General features: G+C 38.4%; 1 protein-coding gene and 3 long non-coding RNA genes across 4 annotated transcripts; all 4 read right to left on the bottom strand.

Annotated features, from left to right (window-relative positions):
- Window positions 1-454: 454 nt before the first annotated feature.
- Window positions 455-1,369, bottom strand: LOC148735505 (uncharacterized). Its single transcript, XR_015999170.1, has 2 exons — window positions 1,050-1,369; window positions 455-641 (listed from the first exon to the last, which is right to left on the bottom strand). It is a non-coding gene; the product is annotated as an uncharacterized LOC148735505 (long non-coding RNA).
- A 1,522-nt stretch (window positions 1,370-2,891) lies between these two features.
- Window positions 2,892-3,572, bottom strand: LOC148735504 (uncharacterized). Its single transcript, XM_088755016.1, has 2 exons — window positions 3,327-3,572; window positions 2,892-3,095 (listed from the first exon to the last, which is right to left on the bottom strand). The coding sequence occupies exons 1-2, from the start codon at window positions 3,555-3,557 to the stop codon at window positions 2,997-2,999; spliced, it is 330 nt and encodes a 109-aa protein (XP_088611142.1). The 5' UTR covers window positions 3,558-3,572; the 3' UTR covers window positions 2,892-2,996.
- Window positions 3,573-4,351: 779 nt separating this feature from the next.
- Window positions 4,352-5,271, bottom strand: LOC148735503 (uncharacterized). Its single transcript, XR_015999179.1, has 2 exons — window positions 4,835-5,271; window positions 4,352-4,566 (listed from the first exon to the last, which is right to left on the bottom strand). It is a non-coding gene; the product is annotated as an uncharacterized LOC148735503 (long non-coding RNA).
- Window positions 5,272-15,773: 10,502 nt separating this feature from the next.
- On the bottom strand, window positions 15,774-17,238 carry LOC148735502 (uncharacterized). The gene is made up of 2 exons (XR_015999124.1): window positions 17,057-17,238; window positions 15,774-15,988 (listed from the first exon to the last, which is right to left on the bottom strand). It is a non-coding gene; the product is annotated as an uncharacterized LOC148735502 (long non-coding RNA).
- Between the last annotated feature and the right edge of the window lie 1,144 nt (window positions 17,239-18,382).

Below are 18,382 nucleotides of genomic sequence, written 5' to 3'. Positions count from 1 at the left end.
CGGAAATTTCAGGTTAAGTTTGGTTTAGTCTCCTTCGCAGCCGTTTTAGGCTCGTCACGCAACGCTCCTCCCCAGGTGGAGGGAGGAGCGTTGCGTGACGAGCCTAAAAACGGCTGCGAAGGAGACTAATACCCCATTCACACCAAAGCCTAAACATGCTTTAAAGCTGTTTTGTTAAACATGGTTTAACACAACAGCTCCATAGAAGCTGCTCAAATCAATATTTGGTTGACTTCAAATGTGGCACATTGAAAATACAATTTAGCAATTGCTTGAATCTTGTGGAAAATTTAGTTTTTCAGTACTCTGCTTCTGATTTTTATTCAGTTAAACCTGGTTTAACTAAACAAGTTTTCTGGTGTGAATGGGGTATAAGTTTGGTAGGGATCATCTAATATATGGCATTAATGCAAAAGGCTGCGACTACAAAAACAAAAACAACAACAATGAATTCATCAATCGTCCAATAGGCTTTTTTTATTTACAAGGGTTTTTCTAATTTCTTGATTTTCCTTTGGTGGTGGATGCTTGTTTAACATAATTCTTTTGTCATGGATATTTTATTATGGGTCGTTTCTCTTCATTCCTGCGCAATTCAACATTCTGGCAGCCTCGCAAAGGTTTCTGGGTGTCATCTCATCCTAAACAAAGAAAACGGAATCTTAACAAAGAAATAGTCCAAAAGTTTAGGAAATTTTGCTAGCTTGAATGGCAAATGACGAGTTTTAGAATTTCAGGCTAAATTTTTCAAAATGCAGCCCTTGACCTTGGAATCTTATTGATTCGAATACGGCGAAATTCGCTCACAAAGTGTTATGAAAGTAATGCCCGGAAAAAAAAAGCTTTGCAAATCCTGTGAGCAAGTTCTTTTTGAGTAACAGAGGCTGGTTAGTTTGCCATGACACATCCACATCACCAAATAATTCACTATGTGAAATTGAGGAAAAAAATTGTGAGAATTAAAGGTTTGTTGTTCTTGACAATTGCTAAGAAAAAGATCAGGTCAACGTGAAACATTTCAGTAATTAGATTTTTCCTACTATACTAACCTTTGTCGACAGTTCTCTTCTTCCAGGAGGTAAAACCCCTCCAAAGGCCCCAACCTCGTTTTGAACAAAGGTTGTAAGTATCAGCAAGGCAGCCAAGAACAAAAAGCCTTTGACCTTCATTCTTCTTTTCTTTACCCAATCAAACTCTTGACCTTTGTTCGGTGACAAGCTCACTATTTCCAAACATAGACTCTCTCTGAGACTTTGGCCTTTGGGTCTGGATATAAATAGACCTCTACCAGCATTCGTGGGATGTTAGATGAACTCGTGGGATGATAGATGAAGCAGTTTGAGAGAACTACCCCTGAAGAGAGCCATTGTGAAGTTAAGTTACTAATTTACCCAGTTCTTTGTTGTTTTAACCATCTATTTGACTGATGTCTTAAGAGCACTTAGAGGGACTGACAGCCGGCCCATTTCTACTAAAATTTAGACTAAGTGTGCTGTAATGTAAATGTATTTTCCGAAAAGGGAAGATAGTTTTAAAATATCAATGACGGCGTCAGTAGGCCCATATGACGCATTTTTGGAGGCGAAGCCGCCAAGGGTCGTGGGATCAGGATTGATTTTCCCTACGCTGTCAGCCAAATGAATTTGCCGATTTGTAATTCCAAGTTCGGCTCATTAGTTTTCAGTTCAATCCTTCCTTTGTGCTTTGTAAACCTCAATCCAACTACTTTGCCTCCCAATAGCTGAGAGTTTGAAAAGTTCACTTTCTATTACCCCTATGCTGATTCAAACTTAATCCAATTCCATTTAGGAAAAAGGTATTAAAGTCATCCACATCCAAATAATGAAATTTAAGTTTTTTTTAAAATTATGAAAGTATTTAGAATCTCACTCGGTGACGAGTGCATAAATCTTTTTTAAGTGTATACTCGTCTAGTGCCCACTCTCCTATGTGACCATCCCAATAAGACACGAGTTTACCAAAATTACCCCGTACAAATCTTTTTTGTTCGACAACAATCCTCAATACTGTACTTGGAAAGACTCAGAGCAACAACGATACAACCATCAAAAGGGTCGAAATGCTAAATCACAATGGAGTTTGTGTTCACACAAGGAACAGTTGAGTCTCAAGGTGGTTACCAAGCGAAGACCAAGCGTGATAGCCCCTGAAGCCCTCAAGAGAACAACATTAATGGGATGTTGTCACGCTAAAAGACATGTGGTTAAACCACTTTTACTAGAGGGGTTCATAAAGAAAAATGACCGAAGCCGGAAAATTGGTTTAAAAGGTCCTTAAAAATTTTAGTTAATACACGAAAGTCATGTTTTAATGTTTATCGTTTAAGTCAAGCTCCCATAATTGACGGGGGTACAAACAAAATAGATTCATGGCATTTAAAATATCATGGAACCCACTTTGGCTACTTGAGGGATACCACTTGAAAAATCGAGTATCACAATACTGGCTCCAATTTAATTTTTTACTTTTTCCTTTCTTGTGTATTTTCTCTAAAGCAGTTGAAATCGGCAGACATTAAACTGTTCACCCAATCAAGACATGGCTTCGTGTATCTTCCAGTGCTTGAAGTTGTGTTATTCTTTTTATCATAAGGTTTGATTGGCTCCCTGAGAAATTCTACCTTGCTTGATATGCCTTTAAATTTGTGATTATTTCGGTTGCGGTTTCATAACAACAGGTCAATGCATGGAAATGCATTCAACAGGGCCATAAAAGAGTGATTTCATCAGAAAGGCCCTTATACTAGTGAATCCGGTTATATAAACTATATAGAAAGCTACGAGAGCTACGAGTGTTAGTCATTGGTGAAAATATATCGTAAGAACGAGCTACAGCCATAAGTAGTAGAGAGAAAACGAAACACACTAAAATATCATGATAAGGTTGTTTTTCCTTAGACATTTATTCAGAAGGTTTCAGCAATGTGTTTACATGTATTGTCTTTCGTTATTATTGCTTTCTTAGCAAGCGTTTTCTCATTTCTCTAATTTTTCATGCGTCAGTCGCTCCACCTTCATTCCAGCACAACCCAGGCTCCTCGCTGCTTCACAGACACTCCTGGCTCTCACCTCAAACTGGTGAAAAACAATGAAGATGAAAAACCCAGAAAAGGCAAATAAAGGCTAACAGATAGCAAGTATGGTTAAGGATGGGGAAGATTATATACTAATCGGGGAGCTGAGTAACATAGACTAGATTTTTATGAAACGATGAAGAAAAAAACAGGACTTAAATCCCTACACGAATAGGTCAGGCAAGTGAAAAAGAATCATCAATGAAATCAATTTTACGTGAAGTAAACTGACCTTTGAGGACAATTGTCTTCGTCCGGGAGGGCAATGACCGCAGAAAGCCACAACCTTGTCTTGAACAAAGGTAGTAAACAGCAAAAGGGCAGTGATCAACAAAAATGCCTGGACCCTCATTTCCTTTGTAATGATGTCTTCAATGTGTTTGCTCTCAAGCCCACCAGTGTAAAGATACAACCTTTGGCAAAATGTGGGTTTTATACAACTCTTCTGGCAATTAGTAGCCATGTGAAGGATATTAAATTAAACACTTCACGAAAAAAATCGCCTGAAGAAGCCATTGTCTACCTTGATTAACTTTTGACCTATTTATGCTCATTTACTTGACCAAACTTTAAAGGGCACTTGGAAGAGTGAATTGACTGGTTACGAATCCTTTCGAACAGGCATCGCCTTTACGCGAGCATCGTGAAGCTCTAACTTCTCGATCCAAATCGATGAGCTAAATCACGTTAGAGTTTGTGTTCACTCAAGGAACAACGAGTCTCAATATGGTTACCAAGCAAAGCCAAGGCATATTAACCCCAGTAAGTCCAGAGAAGATCAATTTTGTCCAAGTAAAGAACATATGTGGTTTAATCATTTGTTTTCAAGGGGCTCATACAGCAAAATGAAAGTAGTGAAAGTTTCTTCAAATTTTAGTGAAGTTTGAAATGCACAGAAGCAACGCCTACGTAATAGGCGGAGGTAAAAAAACATGGACCAACATGAAACCCAGTTTGGATATTTGAAAACTTCTTAACCCAAAGCTGTTCACTGCACTTAATCGCATCACGGGCGCATGCGTTTGTCGCGTTTGAGGTAGTTTTCTTTTTTCATGAATTGCAATGGCTTCTATCTTGTCTGATGGTCTTTGAGATTATTTAGTCTTTTTTCAACAACACTCAATCTGAATGCTCATGAAAAAGTATACACAAGGCTAGGGTAGGTGTCATTTCAAAACATAGGCGGGTATGCTAGTGAATCAGGTCATATTCAAGATGTTGATCGCAAGACTGAGCTACAACAGCAAGAAGCAGAAACAAAACAAAAACAGGAAATATCCCGATAAACTCGATTTACTTTCCTGGTTCATTTATTTAAAGGTATTCGTAAAACGTTTAATTTATTTTGCTATTGCTTGTTTCTGAACGAGTGTGTTATCACTTCGAATTCTGATATCTCAGTCGTTCGTCTTCATTCCAGCACAATTCAAGCTCCTGGCCGCTTCACAGATGCTCCTTGGTGTCGCCTCAAACTAGAAGAGAAAATTTAAGAAAGTTCCAGCTTTAATCAAAGAAAATGATAGGCCCACAAATATAAAGTAAAATCTGACAAACAACGAGGTTGGCATAGGATGATGAATACTAATAAAAAATCGACGAGTTAAAGCAACACACGCTAAATTTTTCTAATTGAATCAACAAAAGAAACCAGGACTTAAATCTCCACACGCTCATGAATAGGTCGGGGAAGAAATTAAAAAATTTCTTCCATGGAATTTCTTCCATCTGAAGTGAACAAACCTCTGACGATAATTGCCTTCGTCCAGGAGGGAAATAAGTGCCAAAAGCCTCCACCTCATCTTCAACAAAGGACGCTAACAGCAGAAGGGCTGTGATAAACAAAAATTCCTGAATCTTCATTTCCTTTATGAACGCGTTTACTCTTAAGCCCACGACTGCCAAGTATATGATCTTTGGAAAACTGTAGATTTTTATAATCCTCAGCCAGAAATTAGTAGTCATGTGAAGGATGTTAAGTGAAACACTTCAGTCATGACAAAAAACGCCTGAAGAAGCTATTGTGGATTTGTTTTTGTTTTTTTTTTGTTTTTTTCGCATAAGATTTACGACTTCACTTGACCAAACTTTAAAGTGTACTGGAAGAAGAAATGTGAAATGAAAATAAATTCATTCTTTTCGTCGTTTGTTATCCAGGCCAGACGTTAAAGCAAGAGGCAGACTACTTTGTTAGTCTGGTATCTGAGTAGATGGAGAGGGCATGTCTCTGGAGTTCAATTACATCTGCTCCACTCGCATAATCTAAAGAAGTCAATCACTCCACAACTGATCTTGATCAAGTTATCAACCGTTTCATAATCTGGCACTGTTTTTCAAAGCAGTTGAACCCTGAGCCTTCTACATTTATTCTTACAAAAAGGAATTTAAAATATGTTAAATATTTCGGTATCTATGCTGTCGACGGTCTGGCATGCATGCGGGGTAGTGATAGCGTCAAATTGAAATATTTTTTTAACTGAGAAGGGATGTCAGTGGTTAACTTTCTCATAGATGGAAAACTGCATTAACCACTTCAGTCATACTTACGAGGTGTGGGATTTTAAATGACCACGCTCACTTAAGGAGAGTGCCTTTGCCTTGAAAGGAAAAGTCAATGAGTACACAAACACTTTATTCTCTTCCAACTGAACTTATGTCATTGGTCAGCAATATTCATGTTCTTCTTTTATCTTTGATTTATCTCAATACGCAAGGTGAGATCTTTAGTGTATGTAGATTAAAACCATTTCTAAAATCGAAGAAAGCTACTTTTTAAGGCGGACTTTGACGAATATCACATGTCTTAGAGAAATTAATATGAACCAACTCCTATTTTAAATTGTTTCAAGAAGAGAACTATTAAACAAAAACAAAATATTTTCTACATAATACATGTATAAGATCATTAAACCTTAAAAGAAATTTCCATATTCATATCAATTTACTACTCGTTCGAGAATTTTCTTGGGTAAAAGGCCTGTCTTTTCTACGTTGACTTAAAGTTTCTGCTGGAATAGTGGGAAAATACAATCATTATGGCGAACAATTCTTGAGTTTAATTCCTAAGGATAGTATATGACATGGTGTGAAATGATAATAAATAACGAAAATTGAAATATGACGTCATTAGCACTGGTTTCAGATCATAAAGCCTGGTTTTCAATGGAAGCACAAGCACGAACGCAAGCATAACAGCTCTTATTTCACCGTGAAAACGGCCTCGACGCGAGCGTAAATACAAGCGCAAAGATAAAACAATTTTCCTATTCCTTGTGCTTATGCTTGTGCTTACGTTCGCGTATTCCGAGTGAAAACAAAATGCCGCACAAGCGTACCTTTTTTGGGTGTTAAAGATTAAAAATTCGCACATTGCTTCTTATCAAAGCTTATTTGTCAAAGTCCAATGATAATATCAGAGGTTCTTTCCATTTCACTTGATTAACAAATAGTCACTGTAATTGTCTGCCATCTTGAAAAACGTGCAACGTGATACCGCTCACCTCGTGATAAGGCATCACAAAAATCAACCCATTGTTGGGGGGGGGGGGGCTAATTATTGTATTTTAGAATAAATTGAATAAATGTCTATCCAAACCTGACCAATGTAGCTCAAAACGTGAAGAAAGTGGCTTCAAAGAACCTTAAAAAAGCCCAAAGTTGCCGAAAATTCTAAAAGTTGCCAAGATTCCAAAAAGTTGCAGAAAGTCTCAAAAGTTGCCGAAAAGTTGCCGAGCAACTTGTGGCTAAGCCTACCATTTACCACCTGTCTTTAATGATTCCATTGCTGTGTTCCTGTTTTTAGAGTAGTGTACCATAAGCAATAACTAAAACCTTCAATTTGATCTTGCGAAAAACTATATATACCTGATCCATGAAATACTCTTTTACACGCGACTGCAGTGATCATCATGTTTATTTTTTACCTCGAAATAAAAAATTAATGAAGTCAGAGCCGTTCACTTCAGGTGACTGTAATTAATATGACATTACTGACATTGCTTGTCCTCTTACAAGTCCTCGTCAAAAGAGTCGAAAACACTTAAAGTCATAAAAAAATAGATCCTTACACTGCAAGCCTATGTGAGTAAGACAGAGCTACATACAGAGAAAGAGGAAATAGTTTTAGAATTAACTTCTGTGGTAATTCTGGCCATTTTCGTGTGAGTAGCAATTATGACTGATGATTCTGGTAATTAAGATTCGATGAAGTGAAGTCAGGCTGGCCCATTATGCGATTCTTGTGAGGCAGTCACAAGCACAAGCTAGCAAGTTTCCCTCCCTTCTTTATCTCCTGCATCAGACCTAAAACGTGCCAGGAAGCACACAACTCGAAAACCAAACCGTTCTGAGCCGACTCTCCAAATTGCGTCAATCCAATTACGTGTTATAACTATGTTTTCACTCAACAACAAACATATGAAACATATGTGTGAACTGCGGTTATGAGACGTATATGAGAACGATCCTTCGCAGTAAAGCACTATTTGAGCAATAGTGAAAATCAGACCTGAAAAAAATTTCAGGCCTGTACGGGACTCGAACCACTGACCTCTGCGATACTAGTGCAGCGCTCTACCAATTGAGCTAACAAGCCAACTGGGAGCAGGCCATCAAATTAATTCGATATAAACCCGTAGATGATAAATCAAACAACAACAAACATATGAAACATATGTGTGAACTGCGGTTATGAGACGTATATGAGAACGATCCTTCGCAGTAAAGCACTATTTGAGCAATAGTGAAAATCAGACCTGAAAAAAATTTCAGGCCTGTACGGGACTCGAACCACTGACCTCTGCGATACTAGTGCAGCGCTCTACCAATTGAGCTAACAAGCCAACTGGGAGCAGGCCATCAAATTAATTCGATATAAACCCGTAGATGATAAATCAAACAACAACAAACATATGAAACATATGTGTGAACTGCGGTTATGAGACGTATATGAGAACGATCCTTCGCAGTAAAGCACTATTTGAGCAATAGTGAAAATCAGACCTGAAAAAAATTTCAGGCCTGTACGGGACTCGAACCACTGACCTCTGCGATACTAGTGCAGCGCTCTACCAATTGAGCTAACAAGCCAACTGGGAGCAGGCCATCAAATTAATTCGATATAAACCCGTAGATGATAAATCAAACAACAACAAACATATGAAACATATGTGTGAACTGCGGTTATGAGACGTATATGAGAACGATCCTTCGCAGTAAAGCACTATTTGAGCAATAGTGAAAATCAGACCTGAAAAAAATTTCAGGCCTGTACGGGACTCGAACCACTGACCTGATGGCTCGATGACTCGAACCACTGACCTGATTTCACTGATGGAGAAACATCTAGAGGGCCACAGGTTTGTCAGCTATACAGCTGTTACGTGTCCCCCTCTATAAATAAAGTCCTTACTTACTTACCAATCTGAGGGTCGCCGGGACTTATTCCAGGAGTGAGAAGAGGGGCGGGGGGGGAACTGATAAAACTTTATTTTGAGGCTGTTTTTGTTTCTGTACTTTTCTTCCAATGACTAGCAGTAGCAGCACTGGGTTCTTGATCTTAGTTAGCTAGGCCTGTACCTGAATTCCAGATGGGGTATCGGAAGTTTACTCTTTTAGGCAGTGCTTTTTTCTAAGCAGGTTTTTTTCGATTTCTCTTTACTCTTATTTTTCCTTTTTTGAATTGTTACTTCTTTCTATTTACCTTCAGGTGTCCAGCGTAGAGTGGTTTTCGCGATAGAAGCTAAGATCTGATAGTAACAAACTTTATTTAAATAGGGTGGCACTGAATTGTTGAAATAACTCATGAAAATGTGTTCCTCTATATAAAATCACAAGAGCAATAAGATACTACGCGTAATAATTAATAATAATAATAATTTAGTATTTATATTGCGCAAATTAACATGTGGATATGATCAAATGCACATCACAACACTTTTCGGTGGACTTTGGCCGGACTGAATCAGCAGTTTACAAACAATCGAAGGAAACTTATTTGAACATCACAGTAATCTCGTGGATGGGTTCTTTAACGTCCCCTACCTAACCAAATTAACTAATTAGTAGATGCACGAGACGGCATTTTAAATATGCGTAGAGCGTATTTAAAAAGTTAAGAGCAAATAATAAATTGAATATTAAAGAATGAAATGTCTATCAAACGTCTGAATATCAAACTATAAATAAAATGTCTAATCAGGATACCAGGTATACGAGGTGTACATAAAAATCAAGGGCTAATAATAAATTAAATGTTAGACAATCAAATTTTGCAGTTTCTGCTGCATGTTCAAATGCTGTTCCTACAATTATTCTTAAAAGACTCTATTGATCCGGAATTCCTAGGTTCCAGGCTAAAGATGTTCCAGAGTTGGCTAGTAGTAATTTTGAACGCCCTACCGTGTTCGGTCACTCGATTAAATCTCGAGCAAATAAAATTTCATATAACATCACCGTATCTTGTAGCACGAATAATATCTTGCTGACTGTTGGGTTTTAAAGATTCTTTGATACAGAAGGAAACTTCATCATCTATTCTATTTTGACTTCTTCACAAAAAGGAAACACTACAGACTATTAAAAGCTTAACAATTAACGCCTCATCATCAGCGTCTGAGATTACCTTGGCTCCTCTTGTCTATAGCTGAAAAACACAGCCTAGATTCTCCTTAACACAACTAGTCCAGACTGTGCTAATATAGAGCAGAACAGATCCTATCATAGCTCAATTGGTAGAGTGCTGGACTGCCTTGCTGGAGGTTGAGGGTTTGAGCTACAGACCGGACCAACACTCAGGGTCTTAAAATAACTGAGGCGAATGTGCTACCTTTCTATTATATGAAGAAATGGATAGACATTCTAGTCTTCTCGGATAAGGGCGAAAAACTTAAAGGGAACGTAGCTCCCGGAGTCATGGTCTGGCCTGTTTAATGAACTTGGGGGCATCTGTTAAATTAGTCTTCACAAAAAAATGTAAACTGCTACAAGCAGTCTGTTAAGTCCCCCGCAAAACATTGTAATGTATCCCAATGTTAATTTGCGCAATATAAACATTACATTATTATTACTATTATTAATCATAGGGTTATAAAACAATAGTCCTTGTCTCGCAAGCAATATCCCAATTCCCCGAGACAGCAGCTAGTCATAAATTTTCTTTACATGGGAAGTAAATGAGATTTCAGGGTCAATTTCAAGACCTTATGGTCTAAAACTGGGGATGCGTTTGAGTTTAGTTCTATAAACATTAAGATCCTTACCATCATTGATCTTTGAGGGGACCTTGGTAGTGATGAGTGGAGCCTTAGTCTTGCCCTCGCTGATTGGTAGTCATTTGGAAGCTGCCCATCCAACAATTTGAGCAATTGAAGACTTTAGGGTATCCTCTAGCCCTCCGATATAGCAGTAATTCTTACAGGAAGTCGACTTTGTGTCATCTGCATACAAAAAAATCCCTGATGAAGTATCATGAAGGAATAGGCCATCCATAAAGATGATAAATAGCAAGGGACCAAGTAGGAATCCCTGGGGAATACCATGAGGAACAGTAACGGCATTTGACTTAACCTGAGTATCAGCCCGTCCTAAGGGGGGATGGGGTTGGGAGTTGGGAGAGAAGGACGACCTTTTTTTTCACTCTCTCTCCCTATCTCCTCTCCTCTTCGAAGAAAATCCTGATACTCACGCTACATTTGACTGTTTATTTTCCAGCTTAACAAGTTGGCGGATAGGAAATAAACTATTGAACGGTTTCCGCACTAAGCCCAAACACTTTAGCTGGGGTATGATCAATCATATCAAACGCTGTACGGTAATCAAGCAAAACCAATCCACTGACACAGTCATTATCCTATTAGATGCTAAGATGTGAAGTATGGCTGAGTATTTTTACGAGTTTTTCCGTATTTTGACGAATCCAAAGGGTGAGCCAAAAGACGAAAAAATAATAAAAATACTCAGCTATACTACGAGCCAAAACTTCTAATATGTCATTCATTATCCAAGTGCTTTATTTAGGCGGAAAAAGCGAAGCACGCGCAACCGATAGGTTAAGCAAGTTTTTTTCACAGCACAAACACTTGTTCTCGATTCGCACGTTTTTGCATTCTCCTTAGTGCAGTTGGATAATAAGTTTGGTTAATGTAATAACATCTGATATTATCACTGACAATCGGAATCAAAAGTCAGACAATACGACAATTTGTTAATTACCACCAAAATCAAAGTTCATGAGGATAACATTACATTCTGTCAAAGACTGAGAGGGTAAAAAATTAGCATAGGTTCGTTTTCATAGTTCACTGACTCTGTCAATTAATTCTGTGATCTACTTGTATTTTAGATTTTATCATAGGTTTTTTATTTTTGTGACGGTTCTTCTATTTTATAATAAAGTATTTATTTTTACGTATTGATATCTATCTTTGTATTAGTACTAATATATGTATAGTATGAGGGCCACATGTTTATTAGCCTTTTCGCTATTAATTGCTACCCTCTTTACGAAAACGTTTACTTATTTACTTTTTTTCTTACTTATTTGCTTACTTATTTACTCGCTCACTCCCTCACTCACTCACTCACTCACTCACTCACTCCCTCATTTACTTACTTACTTACTCACTTACTTACTTACTCACTTACTTACTTACTTACTCACTTACTTACTTACTTACTCACTTACTTACTTACTTACTCACTCACTCACTCCCTCACTTACTTACTTACTAAAGCAAATGGTCATACCGTGAGAAAATCATTATTCAGGAGGTTGTCCGACACCCAAGTGCGGGATGGAGCCTTATCACTAATTGTCAAAGTCCCAAGTCGAGGATTGAAAAGCTGGCACTCCGGGATTTTTAAATCCTTGAATCGATGAAGGAGATTAGTATGGGGGAGAGGAGACGGGGAATCAAGAGTCAGGGGCTTCGATAAAAGCCGTCGTTTGTAGGTTTAGCAAGAGTCGAACGCAAACGACAATTTTAAGCTCGAGTATTTCAATGGCTGCAAGCAGGCAGAGTGTGATAAAATGAGACAACAGCACAAAAACTGACTTCCTAAAACTTTGTTTGTTAGCTTCGCACTGACAAGTTAATGAGCTCGGGCAATAATCCCTGCGGTGGAAAAACATGAAATGAGATTGACTTTGAATGAAAAAACTACAGTCAGAGAGTGATTACATTTTCGGCGATTCAGTCAGACCAAATTGCTGTGCAATGAATTCATATGATATAATCGAAGACTACCTGAATAAAAGTTTCCGAAGGGAGAGAATTTAAAGAAAGATATTCAGTTTGCAAGCTTTTCACACAACTGTTCAGTGTAGACCTAGATACAAAAATCCCCCACAAATGGCCTAACAATCTATAGGAAATTCTCCAAATAATGTCTATAAATCTAACTTGCATCTCTAAAAATCTCAAAGTTTTTTCTTAAAATCCCGATTTTTCTATAATAATAATAACAATGCTTTATTAGATTCTCCGAGTACTGGCTTTTCAGAATTCAATTACAATGGATAAAAATTAACATAAATATATATATATATATATATATATATGTTATTCACCAGACGGGAGGTCCTTATTGGGAGAAACAGTACCAGAGGTCTTGGATACCGCCCGAGGCCGTAGGTGACATAGGGCACAGTTTAGTAAGTAAGTAAGTAAGCTTTGTTTGTTAGAGCAGGTCAGTGGTGGCAGCTAAACAGCTGATAAGGACCTTCTATTAATAAAAGTACATATACAAAAAGAAAACGGACACAATCAAAATTCTACTATATAAAATTAAAATTCTACCATATACTATTAACTATTTCAAACTAATAATATATGAAGTTGTCTAAGTCCTTGTTTGAATTTGTAACAGTTCCGCGAATGAAGGTAACTTTCTGCAACTGGTTTTTCTTACGTTTCAGTGCGATTTTAAATTCCTGAACTTTTTCTTTGCATCTAGAAGTTCTGTAGGAGGCGGCGTGGCCGAGTGGTTAGGGTGCTGGACTTGTAATCCGGTGTCCCGGGTTCAAGTCCTCCACCCTGCCACTCACTGGATTTGTTCTCAGTTGCCCCTAGTTCAACTCCTCGGCTGCACTCTGTAAATAGCCCACTGGTCTGCCTCCTGCCAATGGGGATTTTTAAGCTCTTAGTTAGTCTACTTTGTGGCTGAAAATCCCCTAAGGGGCAGCTTCAATTAACGTATATTATTATTGTTATTATTATTATTATTATTATAATTATTATTATTATTATTATCGTTACTGTTAATTGAGTTCCAAATTATCGGGCCTCAAGAATATAGACTGTTCCTCCCTAGATCTGCTTTTGTTCGTCTAAATTCAAGGAGTGGGCCTTTGTGCCTTGATTCGGTAAAATTGACGAAGGGTGATGATCTATCATTCATACCACTGTTTATCTTGAAAATCTCAATTGCTAGTCTTCTTTTCTATAAATATTCTAGGTCTTCCCATTAGATGAAATCAAGAACGTCACTATCCGCAAAGTTTTTCGGTATTGGTGAATGATGCGTCCAGCTTTGATGTGCAAACTTTCCAATTCATGAAACATACTAACAGAGCAGCTGCCCAGACACCGATACAATAAGTGATTTGTGGGACTACTGTTTTGAAATAAATTTCTTCCAAAAATGACTTCGGATGGTAGCTCATTTTCCTCAGAAAACGTATCTGGTTGCCAAATGACTTTAGTAACTTGTCGACATGATCCCTCCAGAGTAATTTATTGTCTATCAAAACTCCTAAGAGCTTTTTCTTACTGGAAAATTCAATTAGCTTACCGCCACATCTGACTGGTAATAAGGGACCCACGAAACTATTCTTCTTCTGGATTAACATCACTTCAGTCTTTCCAGTAGGTAAGGTAAGCTTGTCTCGCTCACACCAAGTATGGATCTCGTCCAAGAGTAGGTTGAATTTAACTACGACTTCGTCGGTGCTGCTTCCAATAACAAAAGCTGTAGTATCATCTGCGTACAGGTGTACTTCACCCCGTGACATACTGTCCGAAATAACATTTACATAGATGGAAAAAAGTCTCGGGCCCAAAAGTGAACCTTGGGGAACTCCATATCTCACTTCCAATAGAGACGATTTAACATTATTAAGCTCAACAAACTGCCATCGACTTGATAAATAACTCTTCAGCCAACAAAATAAATTTCCACTAATGCCACAAGCTTGCATTTTATAATGCAAAATAACATGGCTTACTGAGTCGAAACCTTTCCTAAAATCGATAAAAATTGTGCCTACGACTTTTCCTTGATCTATTGACAGTTTCCAAGTTTCAGTCAGATACAGGAGAAGAGACTCCGTAGATAAACCTTTTCTGTAACCTCATTGGTTTCTCTGAAGCACCCGGCTCATTTAAATGAGAGTCAATAGTATCGCAGATGATTGATTCAGTAATTTTGCTAGGGATGCTCAACATTGTGAGAGGTCTATAGTTATCGAACTTGTCACTATCATCACCCTTGTATAAAACTTTGACTTTACCAGTTTTCCAATTTTTCGGGTACTTTGCCGATTCATAACTCATCCTACTTATGTTGGCAATACTGTAGCTGATCTCCCTAGCAACGTTTTTTATCTCCCTTGGAGTTATTCCATCGCTCCCTTGTGCTTTCCTGATGTTAACTTTTCTCAGCTTGTTGTAATACTCTCTATTGTCAAATACGACAATACGATACAATATACAATACAATATTTTATTTGTTATTTGACAAGGAATCCTTATTCCCCTGGCTACACAGATAGCAGTGCTAATCGAGGCGGGCCAGGATAATCAGTAAAAGAAGCGGAAAAGACGCAGTAAAAACTACAGATAAATAAATAGATGATAAATACGAAAACAAATTAAGTCTTCGGAAACAACTATGTGATTAATTCAAGTTGGCAGCGTATTATGTTGTGAGAGGTGAATACATAAGATAAAATGGATAAGGTAGGATGAGCGAGACAAAGGTGATAGCTACTAAGAGTATTTACTAACTTTGGAGATTATCGATTCTAAGCCTTCGTAGGAGACGTAGACATCAGATACAGTTGGAGGAGGTCTAGATGCTAATTTTCCGCCAACTGTTGCGAAAAAGCAATTCATGGTGGAATATTAGATTATGCTCGCAGTTTCAATAGATAATTCAACAACCTGATGATGAGAACCATGGAGGCCTATCTCGATTACAAACTGAGCTGAGGCCAAAACCATTTAATTCGCGTCGGCTAAGAAAGAGCGCAGGTCTGATTGAAGTGTCATGAATCCCATGGCGTCCAACTTCGCTGAGAGTATGTTGAAAACAAATCAATTGGCGGCAGGGACCCCGCCATCATTCGTCGCCCGGGGGGGAGGGCTGGAGGATTTTGTTCTTGTCATGCGGATAAAATTTTTCTGATCGTCCCCTAGCGCACCGTTATAATCTTCTGATCCTCCCCCTCCCTCATAGACAGTTAATTGACAGTCAAGTCTTTATAATACCCCCCCTTTATACTCTGCCGACTGCGACTGATCTTCCCCCGAAAACCATGTAATCTCACCAAAGTCTTCTGTCCCCTCCCCCGAGAGATAAACACTGACTGGTCCCTTGCTCAGGACTGCAGGGTTACTGAGATTTTGCGTTTTTAAATCTACCCACAGTACAAGCCCCCACCACGTTTGACAAACCACGTAAGGATGTTTTTGCTGTCTTTTTATAATTCACTTTTGGTCTTTATTTATTTTCTTCTTTTACAAAGTAACAATGTCCCTGGTGCTTAGCCATGGACGATCGTAACTCAAGAGCATAAGCTTTTAGATGATAGATGTGTTCTTTGTGTAACAGTTTCAGTTATTCTGCACAGTTCAAGTTTCTGGCTGCCTCACAGACACTCCTCATTGTCAATATAAACTGCAGGGAAGAAAAAACATAAGTGAGAGCTAGCTTGAAACCATAGTATAAATACTGCACAGTCAAAGTGGAGCTCCAAATATTCCTCCCTCCCCCAACACACAGAGTACACCCATCCCAAGTGTTTCGTGAATTTTTCACTAAAGTTCACCGGTCCGTTTTTTTTTTGTATATATCAACAAAGTTGAAATGGTAAATTGGCCACCGTTACAATTATAAAAGCTGACGTTTCGAGCGTTAGCCCTTCGTCGGAGCGAATAGGGGAATTGTGGGTTGTGCGTGCTTTTAAAGGTAGAAAAAGGAGCTACGTGATTGGTGGGAACATGGCAACGAGAAAAACACGAATAAATTAGTGGAATGAAAAGCGTTCGTTGATACCTGTGGGATTTAGACTGCCGGTTTGAAAGATGAAATCCCACAGGTATCAACGAGCGCTTTTCATTCCACTAATTTATTCGTGTTTTTCTAGTTGCCATGTTCCCACCAATCACGTAGCTCCTTTTTCTACCTTTAAAAGCACACACAACCCACAATTCCCCTATTCGCTCCGACGAAGAGCTAACGCTCGAAACGTCAGCTTTTATAATAGTAAGGGTGGCCAATTTACCATTTCAACTTTCTTGATCTATTCAAATTATTTCGTTATCCCCAGCGACGCAGCGACGCAGTTTCTTTAGAAACTATCAACCTTTATTCTTTTTTATGTACTCCCCAGTGGAAGGAGGCACAAGGACATGTAGACGAGCTAATGATCATAGCTAAGGCCAGAACGGTTACCACCCGATCCAGAGTCCACCGCTACTTAGGCTCAATTCGCAACGTTTCCCATTTGAAAGTCACTATAAAGATAACTCTTATTTAATGAATAGAAACTGTATATTTGCTGAATGAAACCTATGTCTCATAGAAGCATTTTTCATCTGCCTTACTTCCCCGTACAGCAGTTCACTATGTAACCGCGACAGTTACATGTTTACCATGAAAAGTTTAAAATTAAGCATAACAGTGATCGAGACCCTGTGATTATTATCAGCGATATAATATTTTCTTTAAAGGTTTAAAACCAACCTCTCTTGCTTTCAAACCTTTCTGAGGAATTTTCGTTGGAGGTGGCACGACACCGCCGAAAGCATCTACCGAGTGATGAACGAGGCCAGTAAAAATCAGCAAGGCAACAACGAATAAGAACGCTTGGGCTTTCATTTTGCGTTTTCACGAGCCTGTTAACAAGCTAATGGTGATTTGATCTCCTACGTTTCAATAATTATACGGAGATTCTTGTCTATCATTAATTTTATTACGCCCCAAATTGAATGCCTTATGATCGATTCACAGACATTTCGTTAAAGTTTTAGAGCCATTATCTACTTGAGTTACGATTTTGATGTGCGTTTCATGTGACCTTAACATTTGATACGTAGTTGGAAAATGAAATCTAAAACTTCAAGGAAAATTGTGCAGAATATATTTGTTTTCTTTTTTGGGAGGGAGGGGGGGCAAGGAGGGGGAGAGATGAACTCTGTCTTTTTAACTACCTTACTGGCTAAGTTATCAGATTTGGAAAGGGAAATGTGGATGTGAGACCATCGTTATCGATTCTTGAAGAGAGAGGGAGGGTGTCTTGGCTCCCATATGTAGAGAGCAAGTATGGAACACATTGCATCTGTCCTGTTTAGGATGAGTGACACTTTTTAATTAATCCTCACCATTGAACTTCAATTTACGCAGTTGCAGAAAGTGGGGCCCAATTGAACCCTGGTCTCCCTGGCCCCATCATGGCGTTTAGACAGGTACATGTTGGAAGCAAGTCAAACATATGTTCAGAGAGGCACGCTTTAAGACCCCGCCTAGGCCTGAATACGTATTTTATTAGGAAATTTTTCTTATCAGATTTTCCTCCCTGCAAAACATTTGAATCCAGTTTATCAGGACGTTTACTTTGTAGATTTATTTGAATCTTCATTTCGTTGTGGCTTTCCCACTTTAGCGGGCAACAAGTGTAGAAGGCTTGAATTCTTTGAATTTTTTTTAAATATCGTCTGATTACAGGCTAAGTTACCTAGCAGGCGTTTCCAAGTGACTATCAAATGATCACATGTTGATTACCACTGAGGACTCGTCAAGAGGAATATGAGGTGACTCGAACTGGCATTATACACGAAGAAAATTATCAACAGCTGCAAACTTAATTTGAAAAGTTATTTGGAGATACCTGAGGTTGCAAGTAATTCGATGTCTAAACTTTGTTTCAGTCGTTTTCAGTGTGGTAGGTATAGAGGAAACCCTTATTTCAGGGCGGAAAAGTTTTTGAGAGTGAAACCAATGATATCGATATTTGATATCGAATTCTTTTTGCTTATCATTGCCGAGTTATTCAACTCGAACATTCGCGAC

Source organism: Stylophora pistillata, chromosome 3 (genome assembly GCF_964205215.1).
Source record: "Stylophora pistillata chromosome 3, jaStyPist1.2, whole genome shotgun sequence".
Lineage (NCBI taxonomy): Eukaryota > Metazoa > Cnidaria > Anthozoa > Scleractinia > Pocilloporidae > Stylophora > Stylophora pistillata.
This window is presented reverse-complemented; position numbering and strand designations above follow the sequence as displayed.

Bases quoted from the DNA above. Each gene is read 5' to 3' on its own strand.
- LOC148735504 (XM_088755016.1), bottom strand. From the start codon at position 3,557: ATGGCTACTAATTGCCAGAAGAGTTGTATAAAACCCACATTTTGCCAA. The intron at 3,096-3,326 runs GTCAGTTTACTT...GTTTTTCACCAG, and splicing joins GAAGACAATTGTCCTCAAAG to TTTGAGGTGAGAGCCAGGAG.